Here is a 23,069-nt window from a genome sequence, read left to right as displayed (position 1 = left end):
AGTAGCAACCACTGTCTGTAGCTAAACCTTTGCTTGCATGCCAGTACCTGTAGATCTCTTGTAGATGCATACTTGATCACTACGATTTGAGCACATACCTTCAATATGTGTTTGAAAAAACTTGCATGCAAACATAATCTATGTCTCTCTACCTGCTAACCTCCACATTCCGTTGCCCCCCCCCGTGTCTACAGATGTGCAGTTTGCTTGCTTTTTCTGGCTTCACTTCATTTGTCCAGAATGATCGGCACCATCAATGACATCAGTGCTGCCGGTCTTCTTGTCTACTAGATTTTGATTATTGTTTATTATATTATTTTTACATTTAAATGGTGTTAAATATACCTTTTTCAAACTTGTAAAACAGCACTGCTATGACTTCAAAAGTCTAGACTTAACAAAAATACTTGCAACCTAAAAACAGGTGATCAAGATTGGCACACATCTATTGTTTTTATGTATCTGTGCTGTTTTGCAAATTAGTCTTGTTTTCTGGTTGTTTTTTGTTACTATCACTAACTTAGCAAACCAAATGAAAATTTGGCAGAACACACACAGACTTGCTTTTTATATTTCAACTCTCATCACCAGTGCCAGCTTTTGATCAGTGCCAACCTATGGTCTGGTTTTCTTTTTCAAAAAATAAATAAGACTTGAGTTGCAAAGAGAACTGAAGCTTTTTTTTTGACAAATCACTTTTATTGTTTCTAAATAAGCTGTGTGCTAAAATATTGGAGCTTCTTTTAGTATTGCACTGTAAAAAAAAAATGAAAAGAGCAACTATGTGTGCTGTCCTCAGTAACTGTTGATTAGATGACTGCTTACTTTGATTTAAAATGCAAAAAAAAGGAAGAGAAAAAAGAGGTTGTTCTTCTTCTATACTGTAAATATATGGGCATTTTTAAGTTGAATAACTTCTTGTCTCTTTTCTCTGCTCTGTCCCTTTGTCTCCTGCAGATGAGAGCGTCAATGCAGTCCCTTCAGTCCCAGTACAATGAAATTGTAAATGAGAGAGATGCCCTGTTGCTGAAATTGCAGTTGTCAGAAAAGGACCAAGACCACATCCAAAGGCTAGAGGAGGAACTCAGCCGCATTAAACTGTCCTTAGAAACCGAGTATCGCAATAAGCAGCGTCTACAGGATGAAAACGAAAGAGTGAAGAAGGATTTAAGTTACTGGAAGGACCAGTGCGACAGTAAACATGGCCTGATTAGGCAATATGAGACAGATAAAGATATTTCAGAGAGGGAAAAGAAATCTTTGAAAAGTGAGATAGAAAGGCTGATGAGGGAACTACGTGAGCTTGAAGAATCATATAAAACTAAGCTGTCAACCATCCAGAAAGAATTGCATGAGGTGACCATTGTCAGAAGGAGCATGGAAACTGAGCTGAAGAATGCTAGAGAACCCCCAACCTTGGATCCTTCCACTCTGATCTTTGATGGAGTCCGTAAGCCAGTAACAGCAAACCAGTTGCTCGATTGTGGTGTTTTGGATAAACAAACATTTAACCAGCTTGTGAAGGGACATAAGACCGTCCCTGAAGTGTCCGCTGACAAAAAAGTCAGTTTAAAAGGGACGGGCCCAATAGCTGGGGTGGTAATTGAAAGTTCAAAAGGTCCAGGGTCAGTTTCTGGACCTCTTTGCAAACTAACTTTCACTGAAGCCAAGAATGAGAATCTACTTCCACCAGATAGCATTGACTTGCTTCTGGATGCTCAGGCTGCAACAGGACACATTATTGACCCCAGAACTAATCAGAAGTTGACAGTTGAAGAAGCGTGTACTCAAGGTGTGATTGATGATAAGGACAGAGAGAGGTTGCTAGCGGCAGAAGCTGCAGCTGTAGGATATAGTGGACCTGGGACAAATAAACCTCTCTCAGCGTTTGAGGCCATGAAGAAGGGACTGATTGACAGAAACACAACACTGCGTCTTTTACAAGCCCAGGAGTCTGTGGGGGGCATTCTAGATCCAGTATTCAGTGTGTTCCTTCCCAAAGACACAGCCATTGAGCGTGGCCTAATTGATGATAATGTATGTCGCGCTTTGAATCAGAGGCCTGAGCTCTACCTGGACCCAGAAAATGAAGAAGGTGTAACTTATATGTCAATGAAAAGGAGATGTAAGATAGAGCCACACACAGGCCTTCTTCTTCTTCCTGTCACTGAGAAGGTAGATCCCTCCAAACTTATTTTTGATGGTGTTCGAAAACCTGTCACAGCCAAGCAGCTGCTGGATTGTGGTGTCCTGGACAAGCCAACATTTAAAGATCTAGAAAAGGGGAAGAAAACCGTCCCAGAAGTGTCTGCAGACAAAAATGTCAGTCTGAAGGGGACTGGGCCCATTGCCGGGGTGGTAGCTGGGAGGCAAGGCAAAATGTCTTTTTCAGAAGCCAAGAGACAAATGTTACTACCTGACGATAGTGCAGATTTGCTGCTGGAAGCTCAGGCTGCGACAGGTCATATCATTGACCCCCAAACCAGTCAGAAGCTGACTGTAGAAGAAGCATGCGCCAGAGGAGTGGTGGATGTAAGAGACAGAGACAGATTACTGGCAGCCGAAGCTGCTGCTATTGGCTACAGAGATCCTTACACAACAAAGCCTATTTCAGTGTTTGAGGCCACGAAGAAGGGACTAATTGACAATAAGACTGCACTACGTCTGCTGCAGGCCCAGGAGTCTGTGGGAGGAATTCTAGATCCAAATCTTAGCGTGTTCCTACCTAAAGACACAGCTATCAAGCGCAGCCTTTTAGATGAAAACCTCCGTCGTGCTCTGAGCCAAGATCCTGAATGTTACATTGATCCAGAAACTGAGAGTGATGCCAGCTATGAGACTTTGAAAAAAAGATGCAAGATAGAACCTCACACAGGTCTGCTACTTTTGCCAATCGCTGAGAAGGCAGATCCTTCTAAGTTAATCTTTGATGGTGTCCGTAAGCCAGTAACAGCAAAGGAATTGCTTGATTGTGGGGTCCTGGACAAACCAACTTTTAATCAACTATTGAAGGGGGAGAAAACAGTCCCACAGGTGTCTGCAGAGAAAAATGTCAATCTGAAAGGGACAGGAGCAATTGCTGGTGTCGCAGCTGGACCTTCAGGGAAACTGTCTTTAACAGAGGCCAAGAGACAGATGCTTATGCCCCCGGATAGTGCAGATTTACTACTGGAAGCCCAGGCTGCTACAGGTCACATCATTGATCCCATGTCCAATCAGAAACTGACTGTAGAAGAAGCGTGTGCAAGAGGAGTGTTGGACAATAAAGATCGAGATAAACTCTTAGCAGCAGAAGCTGCTGCTATTGGCTACAGAGATCCTTACACAGCAAAGCCTCTTTCAGTGTTTGAGGCAATGAAGAAGGGAATAATTGACAAAAAGACAGGGCTACGTCTGCTGCAGGCCCAGGAGTCTGCAGGTGGCATTCTAGATCCAAACCTTAGCGTGTTCCTCCCTAAAGACACAGCTATAAAGCGCAACCTTCTGGATCAAGAATTCTGTCGTGCATTAAACCAGAACCCTGAGTGTTACCTCGATCCAGACACAGAACGTGATGTCAGCTATGGATCTTTAAAGAGAAGATGCAAAACAGAGTCTCACACTGGCCTGTTATTTTTGCCAGTTACAGAGAGGAAAGACCCTTCCAAACTCATGTTTGATGGTGTCCGCAAGCCAGTTTCAGCACAGCAGTTGTTTGATTGTGGGGTCCTGGACAAATTAACTTTTGACCAACTACTGAAGGGGCAGAAAAGTGTGCAGCAGGTGTCTGTGGATAAAAAAATCTTTTTAAAAGGTACTGGTTCAATTGCTGGTGTGATAGCTGGACCTTTAGGGAAGATTTCTTTATCAGAAGCCAAAAAACAGATGCTCATGCCCCCAGATAGTGCTGATTTACTTCTGGAAGCCCAGGCTGCTACAGGTCACATTATCGAGCCTACATCAAATCAGAAGCTGACAGTAGAGGAGGCGTGTGCAAGAGGAGTGGTGGACAGTAAGGATCGAGATAAACTCTTAGCAGCAGAAGCTGCTGCTGTTGGCTACAGAGATCCTTACACAGCAAACCCTCTTTCGGTGTTCGAGGCAATGAAGAAGGGAATAATTGACCAAAAGACAGGACTACGTCTGCTGCAGGCCCAGGAGTCTGCAGGTGGCATTCTAGATCCAAACCTTAGCGTGTTCCTCCCTAAAGACACAGCTATAAAGCGCAACCTTCTGGATCAAGAATTCTGTCGTGCATTAAACCAGAACCCTGAGTGTTACCTCGATCCAGACACAGAACGTGATGTCAGCTATGGGTCTTTAAAGAGAAGATGCAAAACAGAGTCTCACACTGGCCTGATACTTTTGCCAGTTACAGAGAGGAAAGACCCTTCCAAACTCATGTTTGATGGTGTCCGCAAGCCAGTTTCAGCACAGCAGTTGTTTGATTGTGGGGTCCTGGACAAATTAACATTTGACCAACTACTGAAAGGGAGAAAGACTGTCCCTGAGGTGTCTGTGGATAAAAAGGTCTTTCTAAAAGGGACAGGATCAATTGCTGGTGTGGCAGCTGGACCTTTAAGGAGAATGTCTTTTTCAGAGGCAAAGAAAAAGAAAATTATATCATCTGATAATGCTGACATGTTACTGGAAGCTCAGGCCGCCACCGGTCACATCATCGATCCAAGAACTAACCAGAAACTAACAGTAAAAGAAGCATGTGCCAGAGGAGTAGTGGATAAGGAGGATGAATCCAAGTTGTTTGCAGCTGAGGCTGCTGCTATAGGCTATAGAGACTCTAATACTGGCAAGCTTCTGTCAGCTGGCCAGGCCATGAAGAAGGGATTAATTGACAAGGACACAGCTCTGCGTGTGCTTCAAGCTCAAGAGTCTGTAGGGGGTATATTGGACCCTGACCTCAGTGTATTCCTACCTAAAAACATGGCACTGGATCAGGGTCTCATAGATCAGGACCTGTCCCATGCCTTGAGTCAGTATCCTGAGTGTTATCTGGACCCAGACACCCAGCAAGGAACTCCATATATATCTCTGAAGAAAAAATGCAAAGTTGATCAGAGCACTGGTCTTCTGCTTCTCCCTGAACCTAAAAAGCCATTAACTTTCCAGGGGCTTAGAGGCCAGGTGTCTGTTGTGGATCTGGTGGATGCCAACTTGCTGCAACGATCTGATATGGACAAGCTGAATCAAGGTAGACTGACAAGCCAAGATGTTGAAGACCGCCTGCGTTCCTATCTGAGAGGTTCCACCTGCATAGCAGGAGTTTATGATGAGGCAAGTGGAAGAGTATTGCCAATCTATCAGGCCATGAAAGATGGACTGTTGAGGTCTGGGACCACTCTTGAACTGCTTGAGGCTCAGGCTGCCTCAGGTTTTATAGTTGATCCTGTGAACACTCTCTATCTAACAGTTAGTGAAGCCTACAATAAAAGACTGTTTGGACCAGAGTTCAAGGACAGCCTGCTAGCTGCAGAAAGGGCTGTGACTGGTTACAGACTGCCTGGTACAGACAAGATTATCTCTCTATTTCAGGCCATTGAGAGAGGTCTAGTGGAGAAAGGCCATGGCATTCGTCTTCTGGAGGCCCAAATTGCCAGCGGTGGTATCATTGACCCTGAACACAGTCATCGTATTGATGTGGATGTAGCCTACAAAAGAGGCTACCTGGATGAGGAAATGAATAAGATCCTCTCTAGTCAGAATGCTGATACTAAAGGTTTCTTTGACCCTAACACTGAAGAAAACCTAACTTACATGGAGCTTAAAAAACGCTGTATCACAGATAAGAAGACCGGCCTCATCCTTTTGCCTATAACCGACAAGAAAAATCAAGAGTCGACACAGAAGAGCACACTAAGAAAGAGGAGAGTATTGATTGTAGACCCAGACACCAATAAAGAGATGACAGTCCGTGAAGCGTATGACAAAGGGCTTATTGACTACGAGACCTTCCTGGAGCTGTCCGAGCAGGAGTGTGAATGGGAAGAGATCACCATTACTGCTCCAGATGGTTCTATACGGTTTCTTATCAGTGACAAGAAAACTGGAAGACAGTATGACATTACTGAACTGCTTGAAAAGCGATTAATTGATGAATCAGTTGTAGCTCAGTATCGTGCACGAGCTATCACTATTAATGAATTTGCTAATATCATCACCAGTAAGACCAAACATAGCTCATCATCAGGATTAAGAGCACCAGCTGCCTTTGGCACATCTTCAGTGACATCATCATCAACAACTTCAAAAACATCTTTCGGGCCATCTTCACTGACATCATCAACTTCAAGAACAGAAGCCTCAGTTCCAACATCATCACTGATGTCAAGACCCTTATCACCTACTTTCACCAAGATGACCACAACAAAAACTACCACTGTCACAGAGCGAAGCGCCGCAGTTAGCAGCATTTCTCAAGACTTTACAGATTCCCTTAAGCATATATCCAGTGTATCTTTCACTCTGACTTCTCCAGTTGAAATAGGAGAACAGGAACCCATTGGTGCCATTTTTGACACAGACAGTGTAGAGAAGATATCTGTCACAGAGGCTTTAAATCGTGACCTAGTGGATTCCATAACTGCCCAGAGACTGCTTGAAGCCCAGGCCTGCACAGGAGGGATTGTTGATCCTTCAAGTGGCCGTAGGGTCAGCATCCAAGAAGCTTCTCGCATGGGCATAATAACTGAAGACATGGCCACTAAGCTGAAGCCTGCTCAAAAAGCCTATTTTGGCTTTGAGGATGTAAAAACCAAGAGAAAAATGTCTGTTGCTGAGGCAGTTAAAGAGATGTGGTTGCCATATGAAGCTGGGCAGAGATTTATGGAGTTCCAGGTTGTAACAGGAGGTCTGTATGACCCAGAAATGGGTGGTAGAAGAACCATAGAAGATGCTTTGAAAATGGGCTGGGTGGATGGGAGGGCAGCCCAAAAGCTCCAAGATATAAAATATCACATGAAGAACCTAACATGCCCCAAGAGTAAACTTAAGATTTGTTACAAAGAGGCTCTGGACAACTGCCTGGTGGAGGAAAGCACTGGAGTTAAAATGCTCCAGGCATCATCTGTGTCTTCGAGAGGGATCAGCAGTCCGTACAATGTTGCCTCTGCCCCGGGATCCACCACAGGCTCCAGGAGTGGTTCACGAAGAAGCTCTCGCAGGAACAGTTTGGACTTAGGCTCCCCCATGTCTTCAGCAGCAAACCGCTACAGTTTTTCTAGTGTAACCTCCTTCTCAACCAAAAAATAAATCAAGAAAAGAAAAGCAGGGCATCCACTTGGCTTGCACATGAATCAGAATATGTCAAAAATATTTTCAGTGTTTTGGGAAATGAGTGTTCTGTGTGAGGAGAAAAAAATTCAGGTGAACATTCTGAATAGTTTGCATACTTTTAGATTCATCTTTGGTGTTCTGTGCTTATAATCTGTAGTTCAAATTATATTGAAAAGCTTCAAAAGTTCTTTCTTACTTATTTTTTTAATGGACAAAAGTGTTTCTCATGGTTGCTAACATAAGGTATGTGGATTAACAAAGTTTATGTTTACACATCATTTGGTGTTAAACTTGGTCTAAAATAGCTCTAAATTTTTTTTTTTTTTTTTTTTTTTTTTGCATTCACATATTTCAAATTTGTTTTTCAAAAACTTCTGAAAATATAATGTTTTATGCTTTGCCTTTGAAAAATTATATTATTGTGTTTACATTTGTTTGACATGTGTGTGTGCTTTACAGGGAGGGATTCAAAGTTGGGTTGCATATATCGGCTTAACTGCCTTTTTTTTTAAATCCATCATTTATTGATTAATTGGTTTCTTGATATTTAGTGCTTCCACTTTTGTAACAGTTTTTTTTTCAATATCTCAAAATAAAACTTGAGTTTTTTGCTCATTCTTGACTGTGCTTCTTTGTGTGAGACAGATTTATTCCTTGTTTTTTTTCCCCCTAACTCACAACACAAATATGGCCTTGATTCTATATAAAAAAGCTAAAAAAAAAAAAAATACAGTAAAGATGTTTGGATAATATTGCTTCAGTTTCGGCATGCCATAAGTAATCAGACAGTTAAACAGATGTACTTGGCACTGAAAGTGTTGAATGATGATTCAGACGTGGAAGTAAGATTTACTTGTTTATCTTCATCAGCATGTATTCTTACAGTGCTTTTCCAGAAACTTGTGAAACTAAAAATAAATACAAAGAAGAAATGTATTCAATACAAATAAAAGTTACATGTTCAACACTCTCTAATGAGGCAGATAGTTACACTCATAGACATAAATGGCAACCCAGGATTTAGCATCTCTTTATAATCATCTCTAAATATGAAGCAAAGCAACAAAAATATTCAGTAATCTTTATCCATAAAGATGAAACACAATATAAACTTAAAAACAAAGCTTCTCCACGGCATAACACGGCGGGATGCAGAAGGATAAAAGGAAGCGCTCTGACACAACTCACTGTGCAAAATCCCGAAGTAACACCCCACCCACATGTGATCAGAAACAACCAAAAGAAAAGAATGTCATTCAAGTTATAGTAAATCCTTTACATGACATGGCGATTAATTCAATAATCATTCTTGGAAAATGTTTTATCCATAAAAGTACATTTTTGAAAGCAAAATCAAATTTCCATGTGTTTAAGGAGCATTGTTATTATTTCACATCTCTAAAATGCATGAAACACAAGAAAACGGTTGAGCTTTGCAAACTGATCAAGGGCCCGAATTATACAGATAACCCCTAACCCTGTGTACTATAAATTGAACTGTAGCCCCCCCCCCCCCCCTTTTAAACTTAATTATGTATTTTTATTTTAACTAAACTTGTTTTATTTGTGCCTGTATTAATGTATTTTCCATTCGTATCATGCCATTCTGTCTTGTAAATTTACTAATAAAGTTAAAGGAAAGTAAGGCGCTAGACTTGTAGGCATATATACTTTTATTTTGAAAGTATTTTTCCCATTTTTGGAACATTGGTTGTAAATTTTATTTTGATAGTATCGCCAGGAAGAGGTTTCCCAATAACGTCGCATGTCACCCGGAACAGATCATCAATTTATTTCTAAACTTTGGCGTTCGTCAGTGTCTGTGTCGCTTTAATTGTATTTAATAGTGTCGCAGATCATTTGAAATTCTGAGTATTTCATGCTTTGAGCTGGTTAGCAGTATCTAGGCTAACGTCAGCTTGCTAGCTGAAGTTATGTAGCAAACAGCTGTAACTGTGGCGGACTTGGATCCGTCCATTTTTTCCACGCATTTTCTTCCAGTTCAGGGTCGCGGGAGCTCGAAACGCTTTGAAACGCCCAGGTACAAGTCTGCAGGTTCACTGCGTTTGTGAGCTGCAAAGCGTCATCGTTAAAGCCTCATACCTGATGTTTTTGGCTTGAAATATCCGTATTTCACTGTCCAGGAGACACCATGGCTGACGACCCCCAGAGAAATTTCCGCTCTGCATATTATGAGAAAGTGGGTTTCAGAGGAGTGGAGGAGAAGAAGTCGCTGGAGATCCTGCTCAAAGACAATCCTCTGGGTGGGTAGCAGACCGCCAGCAGTAGCATTAATGTAAAGCCTCTCGCTAGCTAAACAGTCGCAGCACCATGAAAACATCATCATCTCTCTGAGCTAGTCCTATGATGACATCGTGTCATCATATTAGGCACACCTGTTCAGCTGTTCATTAACGCAAATATCAGCTAATGACATGGCAGCAGGTCGATACATGTAGACGCAAGTCGAGACCAGCTGCTGAAGCTCAAACTGAGCATCGGAACAGGGAGAAAGGTGATTTAAGTGACTCTGAATGTGGCGTGGTTGTTGTTGGTGATCTGCTTTGATTCTCCCACACAGCATCTCTGGGCTTTACTGAAGCTGAGGTCCGAAAAAGATAAAATATGTGCTGTACAGCAGTTGTCTTGCTGATGGGAGGAGTCAGAGGAGAATGGCCAGACTGGTTCAAGCTGGGAGGAGAGCAGCAGTAACTCAAAGAACTGCTCACTGCAACCAGAGTTATGCAGGAGAACCTCTGTGAATGCACGGCATGAAAAACATTGAAGGAGATGGGCTACAGATCTTTACAAATTCTTAATAATATGTATAGATTTTTTAATTCTCTCAGTGAACAAAGCTTAATCTTTGATGGTGTGCTGACTTTTAGTCTGTCTGTTTGTGTTCTGGATACAGCTAATCCAGTTTCCAGAAAGAGCTGCTGAGTGTCTGATTGCACTGCCTTATTTGAAAACATTTTATCTTTCCATGTTTTGAGCCTGAGAGTCATTCTTTGCTTAGCATAGTCTGACTTGAAACTTGAGAGACATAATTTTCAATGATTGAGATCAAATAAATATTATTTATGGATTCATTGATTGTGTGTTTTTTGTTTGTTTGTTTTTTTGCTCTCTTACAGATCTAGAAAAGCTGAGCACCTTCAGTCAGAGGTTCCCCCTCCCGTCTATGTATAGGATCCATGTGTGGAAGGTTATGCTGGGTAAGCGTCATGTTATCAGAAGTGCTGTCACCTTCCTCCGCTGTGCAGATGGGGCTAGATGGGTAGAAACAATAAATAATAACATATCTATATTGTCATTACAGCGAAAATGGCAATAAATGGTTTATTTACAAAAAACTGAGTGCAGTGTGGTAAAGTGGTGCAGTGGATGTGGAGGTGGAGTTATAGTCTGTTGGGTTTGATATTGTGTTCAGTAGTGTGACAGCTCTATGGTAAAAGCTGTGTTTCAGTCTTGAGGTCTGGGTGTACAGGGTCCTGTAGCGCCTCCCAGAAGACAGCGGGGTGAAGAGGCAGTGTCCGGGATGTGTGCTGTCCCTTATTATGGCTGTGACCCGCCTGGTGCAGCGGGTCCTGTATTTGTCCTCTAGTCTGGGGAGCTGGGTGCCTGTGCTGCTGTTCTTCAAGTAATGAAGAACAGCAGCGAGTCGCTCTAAGCACATCATCATCACCGGTGTCAGAGCCACTGCCTGAAAGTCATTGAGAGACCTGATGGCTGATTGTTTTAATAAGTCAATGAACCTCTGTTCTTTTTTTTACCTGTATCAACAATCTGATCTGCTTCAATCTTGGCACATGAGTTGCTGGGCACAGTGTAGGCAGGACATGAAGTAATCACTCGAGTATTGCACTGCACGTTTGTTTTTAATGGTTTTTTTTTTTTATGGCTCTAAAATATTAGTAAATTTTTAGTTTATCATGAGATAATTGTGATACACAGTATAAACATGCAAGGCTACAGAGCTGCATGTAATGTATGTTTAGTTCACTTTGATTTTATTTCTTTAATCTTATGTGGAAGCTGTTTATAATAAATTTATAATATAGGTTAACCTGACCAGCACAGCTGAACACTGTGTTGACCAGAAAGAATCAGTTTGATTAAATGTATGTGGATACACTCCTGAATTACAGTTCATCTGTTCCTGCAGGCATCCTGCCTCCACACAGTGACTCTCATGCTTTGGTTGGGAGCTACAGGAAAGAGCAGTACCAGGACATCCTGCAAGCCCTGGAAGTGATGAGATACATCAGCTCCTCCACACCTTCCACCCACGTCTACTTGCGCATGTTCCAGTTGGAGAGCCAAACCCTCCCGCGATGCTCTGAGGCCTCGCTCCCGGTACGATAAAGGGCATCAAACAATAATGGGTTGTGTGTTTGATGACAAAGAAGCAACTGCTGGTGCTTTAACAGTTGTGTTGTGTTACTGTATGTGCAATTCATGCCATCACAACGGCTTTTCAGGACCATGACCAACATGGCCCAAGTCGCCTGACTCAGATTTTATGTTGTTTTTTTTTTGTAAAGGGGTTATCAAAAAAGCAATTAGTCATACATAAAATTAAATACTTTTTTAGCAATCAAGACTTTATTGTGAAAGAGTGTTGCATATAAAGTGCTGCAGATATTTAACAAAGTGCAATGAAACACAACTTCCGCACAAGTTATTAAACAATTAACCTAGAAAATGATACACTGTTTGATCTACCACATGACAATAGCACTAACACCTAATCTGATCTGTTTGTATAGAGCAGTGCTTCTCAGTTATTTTCTGTAATCCCCCCCATGAAGAAGAAAACCTTTTGCCCCCCCCTCTGCCGCGACTATAAATAGTCATGGCAGCGCCTGCTCTACGCTGTGAATAGGCAAAAAAACCGTACACCATAGAGCTATTACTTACTGCGCACACTCTGACAATGAGAGAGCCACTCCCACCTACTGTAGTGGATGTGCAATTACACTTAATTCTAGTTCAGCAAAAAAAAACCATGTTCCCCGGTGTCAGACGTGCCCCCCCCAAGGGGGTGCACCCCACTATTTGAGAAGTACTGGTGTAGAGTGTGCACTAATGAACTAAATAAGTTGAGAACTTAATGTAACTCTTAAATTGCAGTATGTAACTTTTATAAAAATGTTTGCTTTTTACATATTTGTTAAAATTGTTACCATGTCGTGACATGGTGACATTTTGGTGGGACATGATTTTGCCAAAGTCTCAAGAATCAGAGGTTTACTGTTTAATCTATTGGCATGATTTGTTCTTTCAACGGCCATATATATGTATACTAATACTACTGTATATTCAATTAATTATCATTCAGACTCAACATCCTAAACAACCAGTCAAACCACAATAGTCTGCTAAAGCACAATAGGAAACTGAATCAATAATAACATAATGTTCTGTACCATATCAGTGTCCGGAGATGACTGTGGTATGAAGAACTGCGACACTGATGCCTGGCTTTTCTGACCTCTTATGTTTCTGCAGTGTTGCTCTCCTGATTCCTGCTGCCTTATATCAAAAAGTATTTAAGAAAAGTATTTCTTATCCAATTATTTGGGTAATCGATAAAATAATCGATAGAATACTCGATTACTAAAATAATCGATAGTTGCAGCCCTAATGAAATTTGCAACATACCATAAGCCAATGCTTCACCTTCTCACATAGGAGCAGCAGGATTCAGGTGATAAAGGGTTAGGGTTAGGGGGGTTAGGGGGTTGCCGGGGTTTGTCATATATTTCAGTCAAGCAAAAAACAGACTTTAGGGGTACTGGTTACTCACCAAATCATATTCACTGTTGCCAGGGTACAGCAGGGAACCGAGGTACAGACTGGCAGCAATGATTCCCAGAGACCAAACGTCTATGGCCTCTGTAAACGGAAGCCCTAGAATAATCTCCGGGGACCTGATGGAAGACAGAGAGCAACGATTGTAATTGTTAGATTCGTTGTCAACCGTCATCATTTGGATAAGTATGGTTTGTACTACAGCTGAGAAACTCCTAACAGAAACCACAGGCTCAGGAGGATTGTGTGACTGTGTGAGGAAGAGATCAGATTTGAGTCCAGCTACTCACCGATATTCAACGGTCTGAATGCAAGAGCCCACTTTGGCAGCTGAGGTGTCACGAGCCAGGCCGAAGTCAATCACTTTAATTCGGTATGGCTCTTGTTGGTGATTGACTAACATTACATTCTCTAGTTTGAGGTCTGCATGTATGATTCCAATAGACTTGAGGCGTTTCAGAGCTATTGCAATCTGAACAGTACCCAAAAAAAATGTGATGCTAAAATTTGATCAGTATCCATTTTCAAAGCAAAGCACTTATTAATGTGGAGAATCAGAATTAAACATACCTGCATGACTATTGGTCGAATTCCCATTAAACTGAGTGGCTGAAAATGTCTTTCTTGCATAAAGTCAAACAGACTTTTATCAAGATACTCAAACTCCAGACATGCATGGCCTCTATCCATAAAAGCCTGATGCCATTCAACCATGTTGTGTTTGTGGCCATTATGCATGCTGAGTTTGTGTAGCATAGCCACCTGGAAACATAGGTCACAGATGGGTTTTACATTAGTTTGACATTTGTACTGCACAAAAGGTATTTCTACAGTTTTCACATCCACTACACACATCTTTGAAACAGAAATTCCAGGAACAGTTTGTACCTCAATGTTTGCCGCCTGTACTGAGTAATTTTTCATTACTTTGATGGCTACGGTCTTCTTGTCAGCCATCCTGACACATTTTGCAATCTTGCCAAAAGCCCCTTCTCCAAGGATAGTTAATACTTTGTAGTTGGAGAATTTGGAGGTGAGCCGGCTTCCAGGGACTAACTTGTCTTGGGCTTGTACGTTGAAGTACATGTTTGATGCCATCACTTTTACGAGCGTCGATTTTTCGTGCTGTTACGCCAAAGGTTTGGTGAAACTGTTCTCTCTTCACTCTCCTTGCAGTCTGATAACATTCTACATTCCGTGGCTTTTAACATCAAAAATTACAATTAAAAGTTCTGACCACACTTAGAAAATGACAGGAAACTTAGAGCTGATATTAATTTATTACATGTAAAATGAAGGTTTTCTGAATGTAAATCTGCTACAGAACAAAAAGATTTCAGTGTGGAATTAAATTGAATTGAATGTTTTCATTAAAAATAGTAATAATACTACAACATCTGCATTAAGTGAGATGTTTAATATATTTATAGCTTTTGAATTTCCCCACATTTGCATAGCTTTTTAGCTCCTACTTTCTTACACACATGATCTGCTGGAGGAAGCATTCATGTAGCACACTGTAATAGTACTCTGCCACAAGCAAAAGTGACATATATGCCTTTACATTATTTTTATTGTGCATTAATCAAGTGGATCCATAGCATAGTGGTTCACACATTTTCCTAGCAAGCAAAAGGTTCCCAATTTGATCCTGGGAGCAGACGGATCTTTTTGGGGTTGCGTCAGCATTGTGTCAGTTACATTAATACCAATGTAACCGTACATGAAACAGTTACTTAGGAAAAGGTCTTGTTTAAGTCAGGTTGGAATAAGAGTAGCATCAGCATTAAGAGGCCCAGTACACTGCATTCTTTAGAGATGACAATCTTGTATATTTGTGTAGATGCTCAGATGTATTTATTGATGTTTGAGGGTTTCTAATCAGCTCCTGCATGCCACATGTGTTTAAAACATTTGATTAGATAAGATGCTGACACCAAGCTAGACCCTTAAAAAAAAAGCAGCTCATGTATCAAAAAATAAACTGTAGCACAAAACAGAAAAAGAACAAATCTGACATGTCACAAGTTGATATTTACAGCAATGAAAACCCATCACACTGATATGTTGTCGCCATTGAGCTGCGACAGCTGTTTGTTTACTAAGGAACAATGGCATTTCTTTGGCCACGTAACAAAGTACAGATTTGATTTGCTGTTTCTTTACTCACTGGGTCTGTATTGTACTGCTGATGTGTTGTTTTTCCCAGGATGAAGAGAATGAGGACTTTCTCTCCATCAGCCGGGCCATGGAAGAGATCGTAGATGATCCTGTTGACTGCTACTGGCTCATCAAGTGTTTCGTCAATCAGTTCCATACAAAGTTCGGAGACTCAGTACCTCACCTTGTAAGTGTGTCATCTTTTCATCAGGAAGGAATATGCTTCAAAGAAGCAAATCAGTAAAAATAAATCCAATAAGTGGACTTCTTGAATCCCCCAAACATATGCACAATAGTGTGCAAATGTCTTGAGGCACCCTTTCATTCTTTTTGTAGTAGTGGGAATAAATTATGTGTTTGTGGCAGGTGGTTAAAGTGATTAAAGATACAATTTGAAATATTTTTCAGTCAATAAAATGACAAAAAACAATGGTTTGAGAAATTTTCAGGAGATGTTCTTCAGTTAAACCAATTTAGTTTCTTTTGCAGTCACAAAATTCATGTTGTGCTTGTTTGAATGGGGGACAAATGATGAGAGCTGGATGGTGATGGTGTGTTTTTGTCATTAGTTTTTGTAAATCAGTTAAGTCAGTTTTTATAGGAGCACTGTGGATAAAAGACTGCTCATCTTTGTGATGTTTAATAAAGCTGAAGATAATCCTACTATAATGATGCAGCTATGAATAACCCCAGCAGCTCTGTGCATAAAGATGGCTGTTCTGCTGTGTCTGATGAGTTTTTAAAGGCTTTTTAATTTCCATTTAAGGTGAACTGTGCCCAGGTCCATGGCAGTTCAGGTTTATAAAACAGAACCAGCGATACAAATATGTTTATGAATTTGAGAATCTACATATATTGATGTAGTTTTGACAGTGTGTTGTTGCATTGAATGAGGGTGAATCCTGGTATAAATTCAGTTTGTAAAATTCCAGGTAAAGTTCTCAAGACCCAGCAGTTTGGATCTCACACTATTTTCTTAGAATAAAGACTTTGCTGTTTTTCTCCTGGTGCAGCCAAAGAGCTTGGAGCATTATCTGAGTCAGGAGGAACCGCGACTGCTAAACCATTTGAAGAACAGTGGAGCCCTGCATCAGCTGCCCTACAGCCTCTGGTTCAGACGCTGCTTCGCTGGCTGCTTGCCTGAATGCAGCCTGCAGAGGTCAGTTTGCTGTTCACCCCAGAAGCTGCTCATTTCACCATCTTTTGACTGAACCAGCACAGCAAAGATCCACACATTTTAGAAGCTCTGTCAGACAGGTTCATGGCTGTTTTTGTTTTTTTTTAGCATGAAGTCATTAATTTAGATGCATGGCAGAAGATGTTTGCAGCTCTCTACATTTGATCTTTCTGAGAATAAACCAGAGCACAGTTTACAAAGAACAAGCAGCGTCACAAACACCTGAGTTGCTGCAAATTTCTGTGTGCGTGAACAGCTGATTCTGTTGTTTCCAGTGTGAATGAATAAGTGAATGTTGTCTGTGCAAAGGTGCATTAAAGCTACAGTTTGTCCTGTTTGCCTTAACCTGGTTGTCAAAGGTCACCTTCACTGGGTTATAGAGATCACCTGGTTTCCACATTCTCAAGCGCCTGTGCACTGTAGCCCAACATTTATGACTGCATGTTTCAGGAAATAGATATTTGTATTGAAGAGAGGCTGTGTAAGGAGTTTCTCAGTCTCTTACAGATTTTGGTACTTTATTTATTTTTAGTGCTTCCACCCAAAATGTAGCAGAAAGTTCCAAGTTCTCCAAAAATCAAATGCCACAAATGCTGATTTTCAGGTTATTCCACAGCTCTTGACTCATCTCAGGAATAATCTACACTGTCCTATAGTCCACTGCAAAATGACAGCCAGTCTTTCTAAAGTATTTGGCATGTCTCCAGAGCAGCTTGACATATGCCCTAAAAATTGTAGTTATAAATGATTGAAGGTCTAATTTTTATTAAACTTTATTTAACTGGGAAATTAAAAACCTTGAAATTAAAAATGTCTCTTCTGCAAGTGTCCCAGTACATGCTGTCCAGCATGTTGTTAGATGGTTGGAAAAACTGAAGCTTTGCAGGAGGGAAGAATGTATGCAAGTTTAAATCCAGAACCTTCTTGCTGTGAGGCAGCAGTACTAAACATTTCACTTAGTTTTTTTGGTCTGATTATGGTCTCTACTTGACTTTAGGGTTTGGGACAAGGTGATCAGTGGCTCCTGTAAGATCCTGGTATTTGTGGCCTTGGAGATCCTGCTCAGCTACAAGATCGTGTTGATGGGTATCAACCGGCCAGAGGGTGTGGTCAAGTTCTTGTGCAATGTGAGTATGACTGCGCTGTATGGTACGGGTGCAGCAATATTTGCATTGTGACTTTCACGGTCCAGCTGTGGTTTTAAAGTTCTGGGAAACAGCAGACATCTGGCAGGCAACATTTTAAGCTTACTTTTCAATTATTAACCACAGTGAATTCATGAAGTAAATCTCTAATAAACTGGGGAAAAATGAATAGCTTTACAGTTTTTCCCCACTGCTGTCCTTGTAGAAAGTTTCTGCTGTTGTGTGCTGAGCTGTCTGTGGATGCTGCACTCAGAAAAAAACGCATACCGTACCTGTGCAGTTATCCCACTGACACCAAGAGAAAAATGGTTGGCTTAATTAAGCTATGGGTTAAAACAGCAACAAATATGTAAATGAATCTCATTCAAGCTCTGCACCTGAACTTTATTTTTGAAATACATTAGGAGATGACATATGTTTTTTATGATCCAACTGTGTGTAAGCAATATACAAATACTGTAATACACGATTAGTGCAATCTACTTTTCAGAAGCTGTTTTTGTTGATTTTTTTTTTAATAATATAGAAACATGAAGAGTTCAGATGCAAAACCCTCTAAATCTGCCTGGACACTTCATTTAAAAGAGCTTTTTTTTTAAAAAAAAAAAATCTGGATCCCTCTGTAAATTTTAGTAATTTATTTTTACATGCAAGGTGCCTTTTTTCAAAAATGTAAATTTAGTAAATTACCTAGAGTCTGCCATCAGCTGAGCTGTAACATAATACAGACAGTAATCACTAGCTGCTCCCTTAATTGATATGCAGTTATCATTTTATCACAGTAGGTTGTGCTCACAGTGGATACCTTAAACAGACCAGAAAACTACACGTCATAATTTAAGATTACCTAATATTTCACTCATTCAGCCCAACAAAAACCTTTCTGGAGTGCCAGAATGCAGACAGAAAACTAAACTGATCGCACTTGTTTACGCTGAACTGAACATCCTTGACCAAACAGGACAGATGTTGTACCGCTGTGTCACAGTTTCTTACTGTAGCAGGTGCTTTGTATCAATTTTGCCTTCAACCTCTCTTCCAGATACCGCAGGAAAACACAGATGCCATTGTGACTAAAGCCATTGATTTGTGGCACAAGTACAGTGGCACGCTGATACATGCTATATAACAGCACGGAGCCAGAGGCGATCTTCGTTCCCAGGATCCACCTGGACTTGCATTGCTTCACTAAGAGACTGCAGCACTGACCGTCCATGGGGCTTTTGTCTCTGCATTACTCAACTGAAAACTCATCACGGCTGCTTCTGATAAGCCAGGGGACGCGGGAGCCACTTTTCATACTGGCGAGTCATTCTCCAGGTTTCTCCTGAGAGTCTGGAAAACTGTGCTGGTGAAAGAGACTTGAGTTGGTGGTGGGGAAAAAAAAGACAAGGAAACTGTAACTTATTATTTTTTTAATAAGTTTCTTTCCTTAAGAAACTGCATACATCATAGAAGACTCACAATAAATTAATACCCACATGCAGGTTTTTCTGCTTTACAAAAAAAACATTTGAAAAGCCTCTTAATTTATGTACATCCTCTTAGAATTTTTTCTCAAAACATTTTAAACACGTACAAGTGGCAGTAATATTACTGACACTTGTATACGCACACACTCAGACACACAATCATAACCCACGCAGTTAATTCTCACCAATAACATAATCAAAAACTCCAGTTCGTGGACCCGATCTTAAGTGTAAACCATACAAAAAGCAAAACGTAAGGTGGCAGGATTGACCCATTTTGTACCGAAAAGGCTCGTCTCAGACAATAAAAGGTGAAATGTGGAGTCCTTCTTGTGATTCAGCAGAGAGCTCAGTAACATTCTACTGTGTCTACAGATAATATTCTGTATCAAATAAACAAGGTCATTTGGCAACTTTGAAATCCCTGTAAACAAGACTGTAGGCACAGCGACACAGTGGGTTACTGAACCCTCCACACCGCTCGCTCTGGAATGCATTCAAGGTCACGGCTTCCACAACAGGTCAAGTTGCTTTGGCTTAAAATGGGAACCTGAAGTCTGAAAAGTGTTTGTTTGAGCTCTTGAATGCAGCCCCATAACTAGATAGATGTGAGTGAAGGAGAGAATCTGACATTATTGCTCAGTGGATTGATGTCAAAGTATTTGGAGATCGGAATTTACTTTTCTTGTAATTGGGATTTTAGGGCAGTTTGGCTTGAGCTTCAGCTGCCTGCAATAATACAGAGCTGTAGAATCGTTTCATTCCTCTGGCAAAAAGAAATGAAAGTCGTGTGAAGTGAAGTCACGTTAACACAAGCGTACCCTAAGGAACGATTATGCCCAGCTGAGGAAGGAGTGAGTATGGTACAGGTATGAAAACAATGAGTGAAATAAAAACCCTGTGTTCATCTCTTACCATTCCCATCCTGTAACATTGGCACAGATCCTGTGTTGGACCTTCAATAGCCTTGTTAAAAAACAGAAGTGCTGCAACGTAAACATATTACCACCTCTTCATCATAAAAAAATGACAATTAAAAGCTTTTGAATATCAAGAAGTCACCAAAATCTCCGCAGAGGGGAGACGACAGTCATAGATTAATCCATCTCAGTGTTTTTCTCCCGTTTCCTGTAATGGCTCAAACTTGTGTGATGAAGCCAACCCATCAGTTCAGAGTTGATGTTGGAAAGCTGTAACAGTACAAGGGCAGCAGGTAGCAGTCCGAACACTTGAGACTTCTATGGGAGTGTAAAAACATGGTTGAGGTCTCTCTGAGCCATTTTATGGCCGGTGAAACCTGTAGGAAGAAACCAGAAAGGGAAACTGAGCGGGTCTGAAGAAATGCTGGCTGTGCTTTTCTGTCTGACACACAATGAGATCTTAAAGCGATAAAGTAGACTGAGCATTCTTCATCTGACCTCCAGCATCAACAAGGCATTTTTCTCCCAGTGGATATTTTCTCTTTTTTTGATCTTTCTATGTAAACTCTAGAGATCGTTGTGCTGGAAAATCCCAGAAGATCTGCAGTTTCTGAAACAATCCGAGCAGCCGGTCTGGAACCATCAACCCTGCCACATTCAGAGTCACTGAAATCACTTTTCTTCCCCATTCTGATGTTTGAACTTCAGCAGGTCATCTTGGCTATGTCTACATACCTACATGCACTGAGTGGCTACCATGTGATTGAGATTCTTGATTAACGAGCAGTTGAACAGGTGTACCTAATAGTGAGTTTGTCATATCACAGGAGCAGTAAGACTTTGTAGTCATTGTAGCCAAAATCTGAGGCTTCGGGCTGATTAACTCCTTTCAGACATTTTTTTCCCTACTCTCACTGTATATCAGTACGTGCACAGGCCCCGCCCACTTACTGTTTTGTTTACCTGGGGCAGTCAATCTCAAGAAAGTTGGCTTGAAGGGAGCTAAAACAGCTTGTTTCAGACTGAGGAAGAAGTGAGGAGCTGCACCACAGCTCCGTATAAGATACCTCACATGGACAAAAATAAGGAAACTGAAGCTCACAGTGCAGTTTTCATGCTGATGTAAGTGGAGGTCTGGAACTCTGCAGTTACTGAATCAGCAGAGTGTTGGCAGTTTTTATGCACTATGCGCCTCAGCACTCTGCAACCTGACTAACTTTATGTGGTTGGTCACGTCACTCCAATTCACTCCCATTCTTTCACAAATGCTTGTAAAGACAGACTGCAGAGCTCGGTGCTTTATTTTATATACCTGTGGCAACAGGACTGAAAACACCTGAATTCAAAGATTTAAGAGGTGTGGCCTAATACCTTTGTCCATGAAGTGTAAATAAGGATTATTTGAACTGTGAATCATCCAGACCTCGTTTAGTAGACCCCAAGTAAGTAATATGGGGTTGGAAATAAGTGCAATAGGTTCTGTTTAAAGGACAATTCCACTTTGAATCCAGGGTATTTTCAGATCAGTGTGTCCGTGACCCAATGACACCTAACAAATGTATATGTACACTTTTGGCTGCTCCCTTTAGGGCTTGCCGCAGTGGATTATCTGCCGCCTCATCCTGTCCCTAACATCCTCTTCTGTCACGCCCTCTGCATGTCCTCCTTTACATCCGTGAACCTCCTCTGAGGTGTTATTCTTCTACAAAAATGTAGGACCTATAGGGCCACCAATGCTACATTTAGGAGAGAGTGAGACCAGGCTGAAATAAACCAAAGCCATCTTTTAATTTTCTGAAGAAACCCAAATGATGACTTTGACTCTTCAATGAGCAAACATTCCACAGAATACCTCGAAAGTGAGAACTTCACTTCAGTCGGCCTGTGTTTTTAATGGTAACGTGCTAACTGTGGATTGGATTGGCCGTTAAAGCCAAGTTTTAGCATTGGTGAGTGCAGCATGATGCTGCCAGTGTGTTAACACCTCTGATGGTTTTCTTGCAAAGTTGGAGATACTGCAGCTGCCTCAAAATGACAACGAGGAGAGTAATTTGAAGGTTTCACGCTCGGGTGCTTATAATTATTGGCTTAACAATCTGAAGGCAGTGCAGCAGAGATACTGTACAGCTGAGGCTGGCAGTGTGAGGCTTAAATGGGTAAAAGCTGAAGCGGCTGTAACTGCAATCATATTTCTTAGCTGCTGTTGTCCAAAGCAGAACTCCAGGATGACCTTCACTCTGGCACCTCCCCCAAAATGTGCGTTACAGCCTAATAAGGCAGCTCATGAGCATGTTTGTTGATCTTTTCCATACCTGGTCAAATGACGGCTCGACTCATGCACCTCCATCTCTGTGCTTTTAAACTCATTCAGCTCCTTTCTAATGGCAGCCTGCACAGAGAAACACACACTTAAATAAAGCACACTCTTACAGATTACTTGAATCCAGTCTTTGGGCTTCTGAGAAATCAACCTTGTCGGCAGCTGTTAGCCGAGTCCACGGCTTGTCTGCCCTCCTGTCGTAGTCCTGAGCCTCGGCGACCTCCACATAGTCACTGAAGCGAATGAGGATCTTCGCCTCTCTCAGCTCCTCTACTGTGGGCCTCTGGCTGAGCTGAAAGGTGGAAGAAAAGATAAGTTAGCAGTAACTAAGTCATCTTCCTCACTGCTGCCTTTTCTTTGGCACAATTTGTATAGAATTGTTTTAATAACTTAAACAATTAAATAAAAGAATCAACTTCTCATTTTTTTTTTTTTAATGTCAGACATCACAGAGTTTCACTCTATAGCCCAGAAGATCGTGCCAACAGTCAAGCATCTGTTACTGTTTCTTAGACTCGACCAGAACTTGAATCCACGAAGGTCATACTAAGACATTATGAGAAAGATAATCAACTGCACGGTGGCACAGTGGTTAGCATGGCTGCCTCACAGTTAAAATACCATCTGGAAGGCCTGGGTTCAAATCCACCTTGGCCCAGGCCCCTCCCTCTCTGTGTGGAGTTTGCATGTTCTCCCCGTGTCTGCGTGGGTTTCCTCCAAAAGTCCAAAGACATGCACTTACTGGGGTTAGGTTAATTGGAAACTCTAAATTGGCCATAGGTGTGAATG

General features: G+C 41.3%; 3 protein-coding genes across 6 annotated transcripts in view; 2 read left to right on the top strand and 1 right to left on the bottom strand.

Annotated features, from left to right (window-relative positions):
- The window catches only part of dspb (desmoplakin b), a 29,229-nt gene extending 21,345 nt beyond the window's left edge, over positions 1-7,884 (top strand). For both annotated transcript variants that reach the window (XM_030726974.1, XM_030726972.1), the window contains exon 24: positions 958-7,884. In XM_030726974.1, coding sequence (XP_030582834.1) covers positions 958-7,245 — 6,288 coding nt within the window. In that variant the 3' untranslated portion in view covers positions 7,246-7,884. The remainder of the gene's footprint in view (positions 1-957) is intronic.
- A 1,128-nt stretch (positions 7,885-9,012) lies between these two features.
- On the top strand, positions 9,013-19,020 carry tbc1d7 (TBC1 domain family, member 7). Of its 2 annotated transcripts, XM_030726827.1 has the most exons (8): positions 9,014-9,310; positions 9,414-9,533; positions 10,407-10,487; positions 11,438-11,628; positions 15,296-15,433; positions 16,260-16,405; positions 17,421-17,550; positions 18,611-19,020. In XM_030726827.1, the coding sequence occupies exons 2-8, from the start codon at positions 9,422-9,424 to the stop codon at positions 18,695-18,697; spliced, it is 885 nt and encodes a 294-aa protein (XP_030582687.1). In that variant the 5' UTR covers positions 9,014-9,310; positions 9,414-9,421; the 3' UTR covers positions 18,698-19,020. The 2 variants fall into 2 exon arrangements, with proteins under 2 accessions (XP_030582688.1, XP_030582687.1); XM_030726828.1 differs by lacking the exon at positions 10,407-10,487 and having other exon boundaries at positions 9,013-9,533; positions 18,611-19,008.
- Positions 19,021-19,929: 909 nt separating this feature from the next.
- Positions 19,930-23,069, bottom strand: part of phactr1 (phosphatase and actin regulator 1) — a 40,765-nt gene continuing 37,625 nt past the window's right edge. For both annotated transcript variants that reach the window (XM_030726824.1, XM_030726823.1), the window contains exons 11-13: positions 22,432-22,572; positions 22,273-22,349; positions 19,930-20,337 (exon numbers count right to left, since the gene is read on the bottom strand). In XM_030726824.1, the coding sequence (XP_030582684.1) occupies positions 20,322-20,337; positions 22,273-22,349; positions 22,432-22,572 (234 nt within the window). In that variant the 3' untranslated portion in view covers positions 19,930-20,321. The remainder of the gene's footprint in view (positions 20,338-22,272; positions 22,350-22,431; positions 22,573-23,069) is intronic.

The sequence above is a fragment of the Archocentrus centrarchus genome, chromosome 4, assembly GCF_007364275.1.
Source record: "Archocentrus centrarchus isolate MPI-CPG fArcCen1 chromosome 4, fArcCen1, whole genome shotgun sequence".
In the NCBI taxonomy this organism is placed as follows: Eukaryota; Metazoa; Chordata; class Actinopteri; order Cichliformes; family Cichlidae; genus Archocentrus; species Archocentrus centrarchus.
Note: the sequence above shows the minus strand (reverse complement) of the source record. Positions and strands in the feature narration are given on the sequence as shown.

Coding starts and splice junctions, on each gene's coding strand:
- tbc1d7 (XM_030726827.1), top strand. CDS start 9,422: ATGGCTGACGACCCCCAGAGAAATTTCCGCTCTGCATATTATGAGAAA. Junction 10,488..11,437: donor TGTGTGGAAGGTTATGCTGG/GTAAGCGTCATG, acceptor CTGTTCCTGCAG/GCATCCTGCCTCCACACAGT. Junction 15,434..16,259: donor GAGACTCAGTACCTCACCTT/GTAAGTGTGTCA, acceptor CTCCTGGTGCAG/CCAAAGAGCTTGGAGCATTA.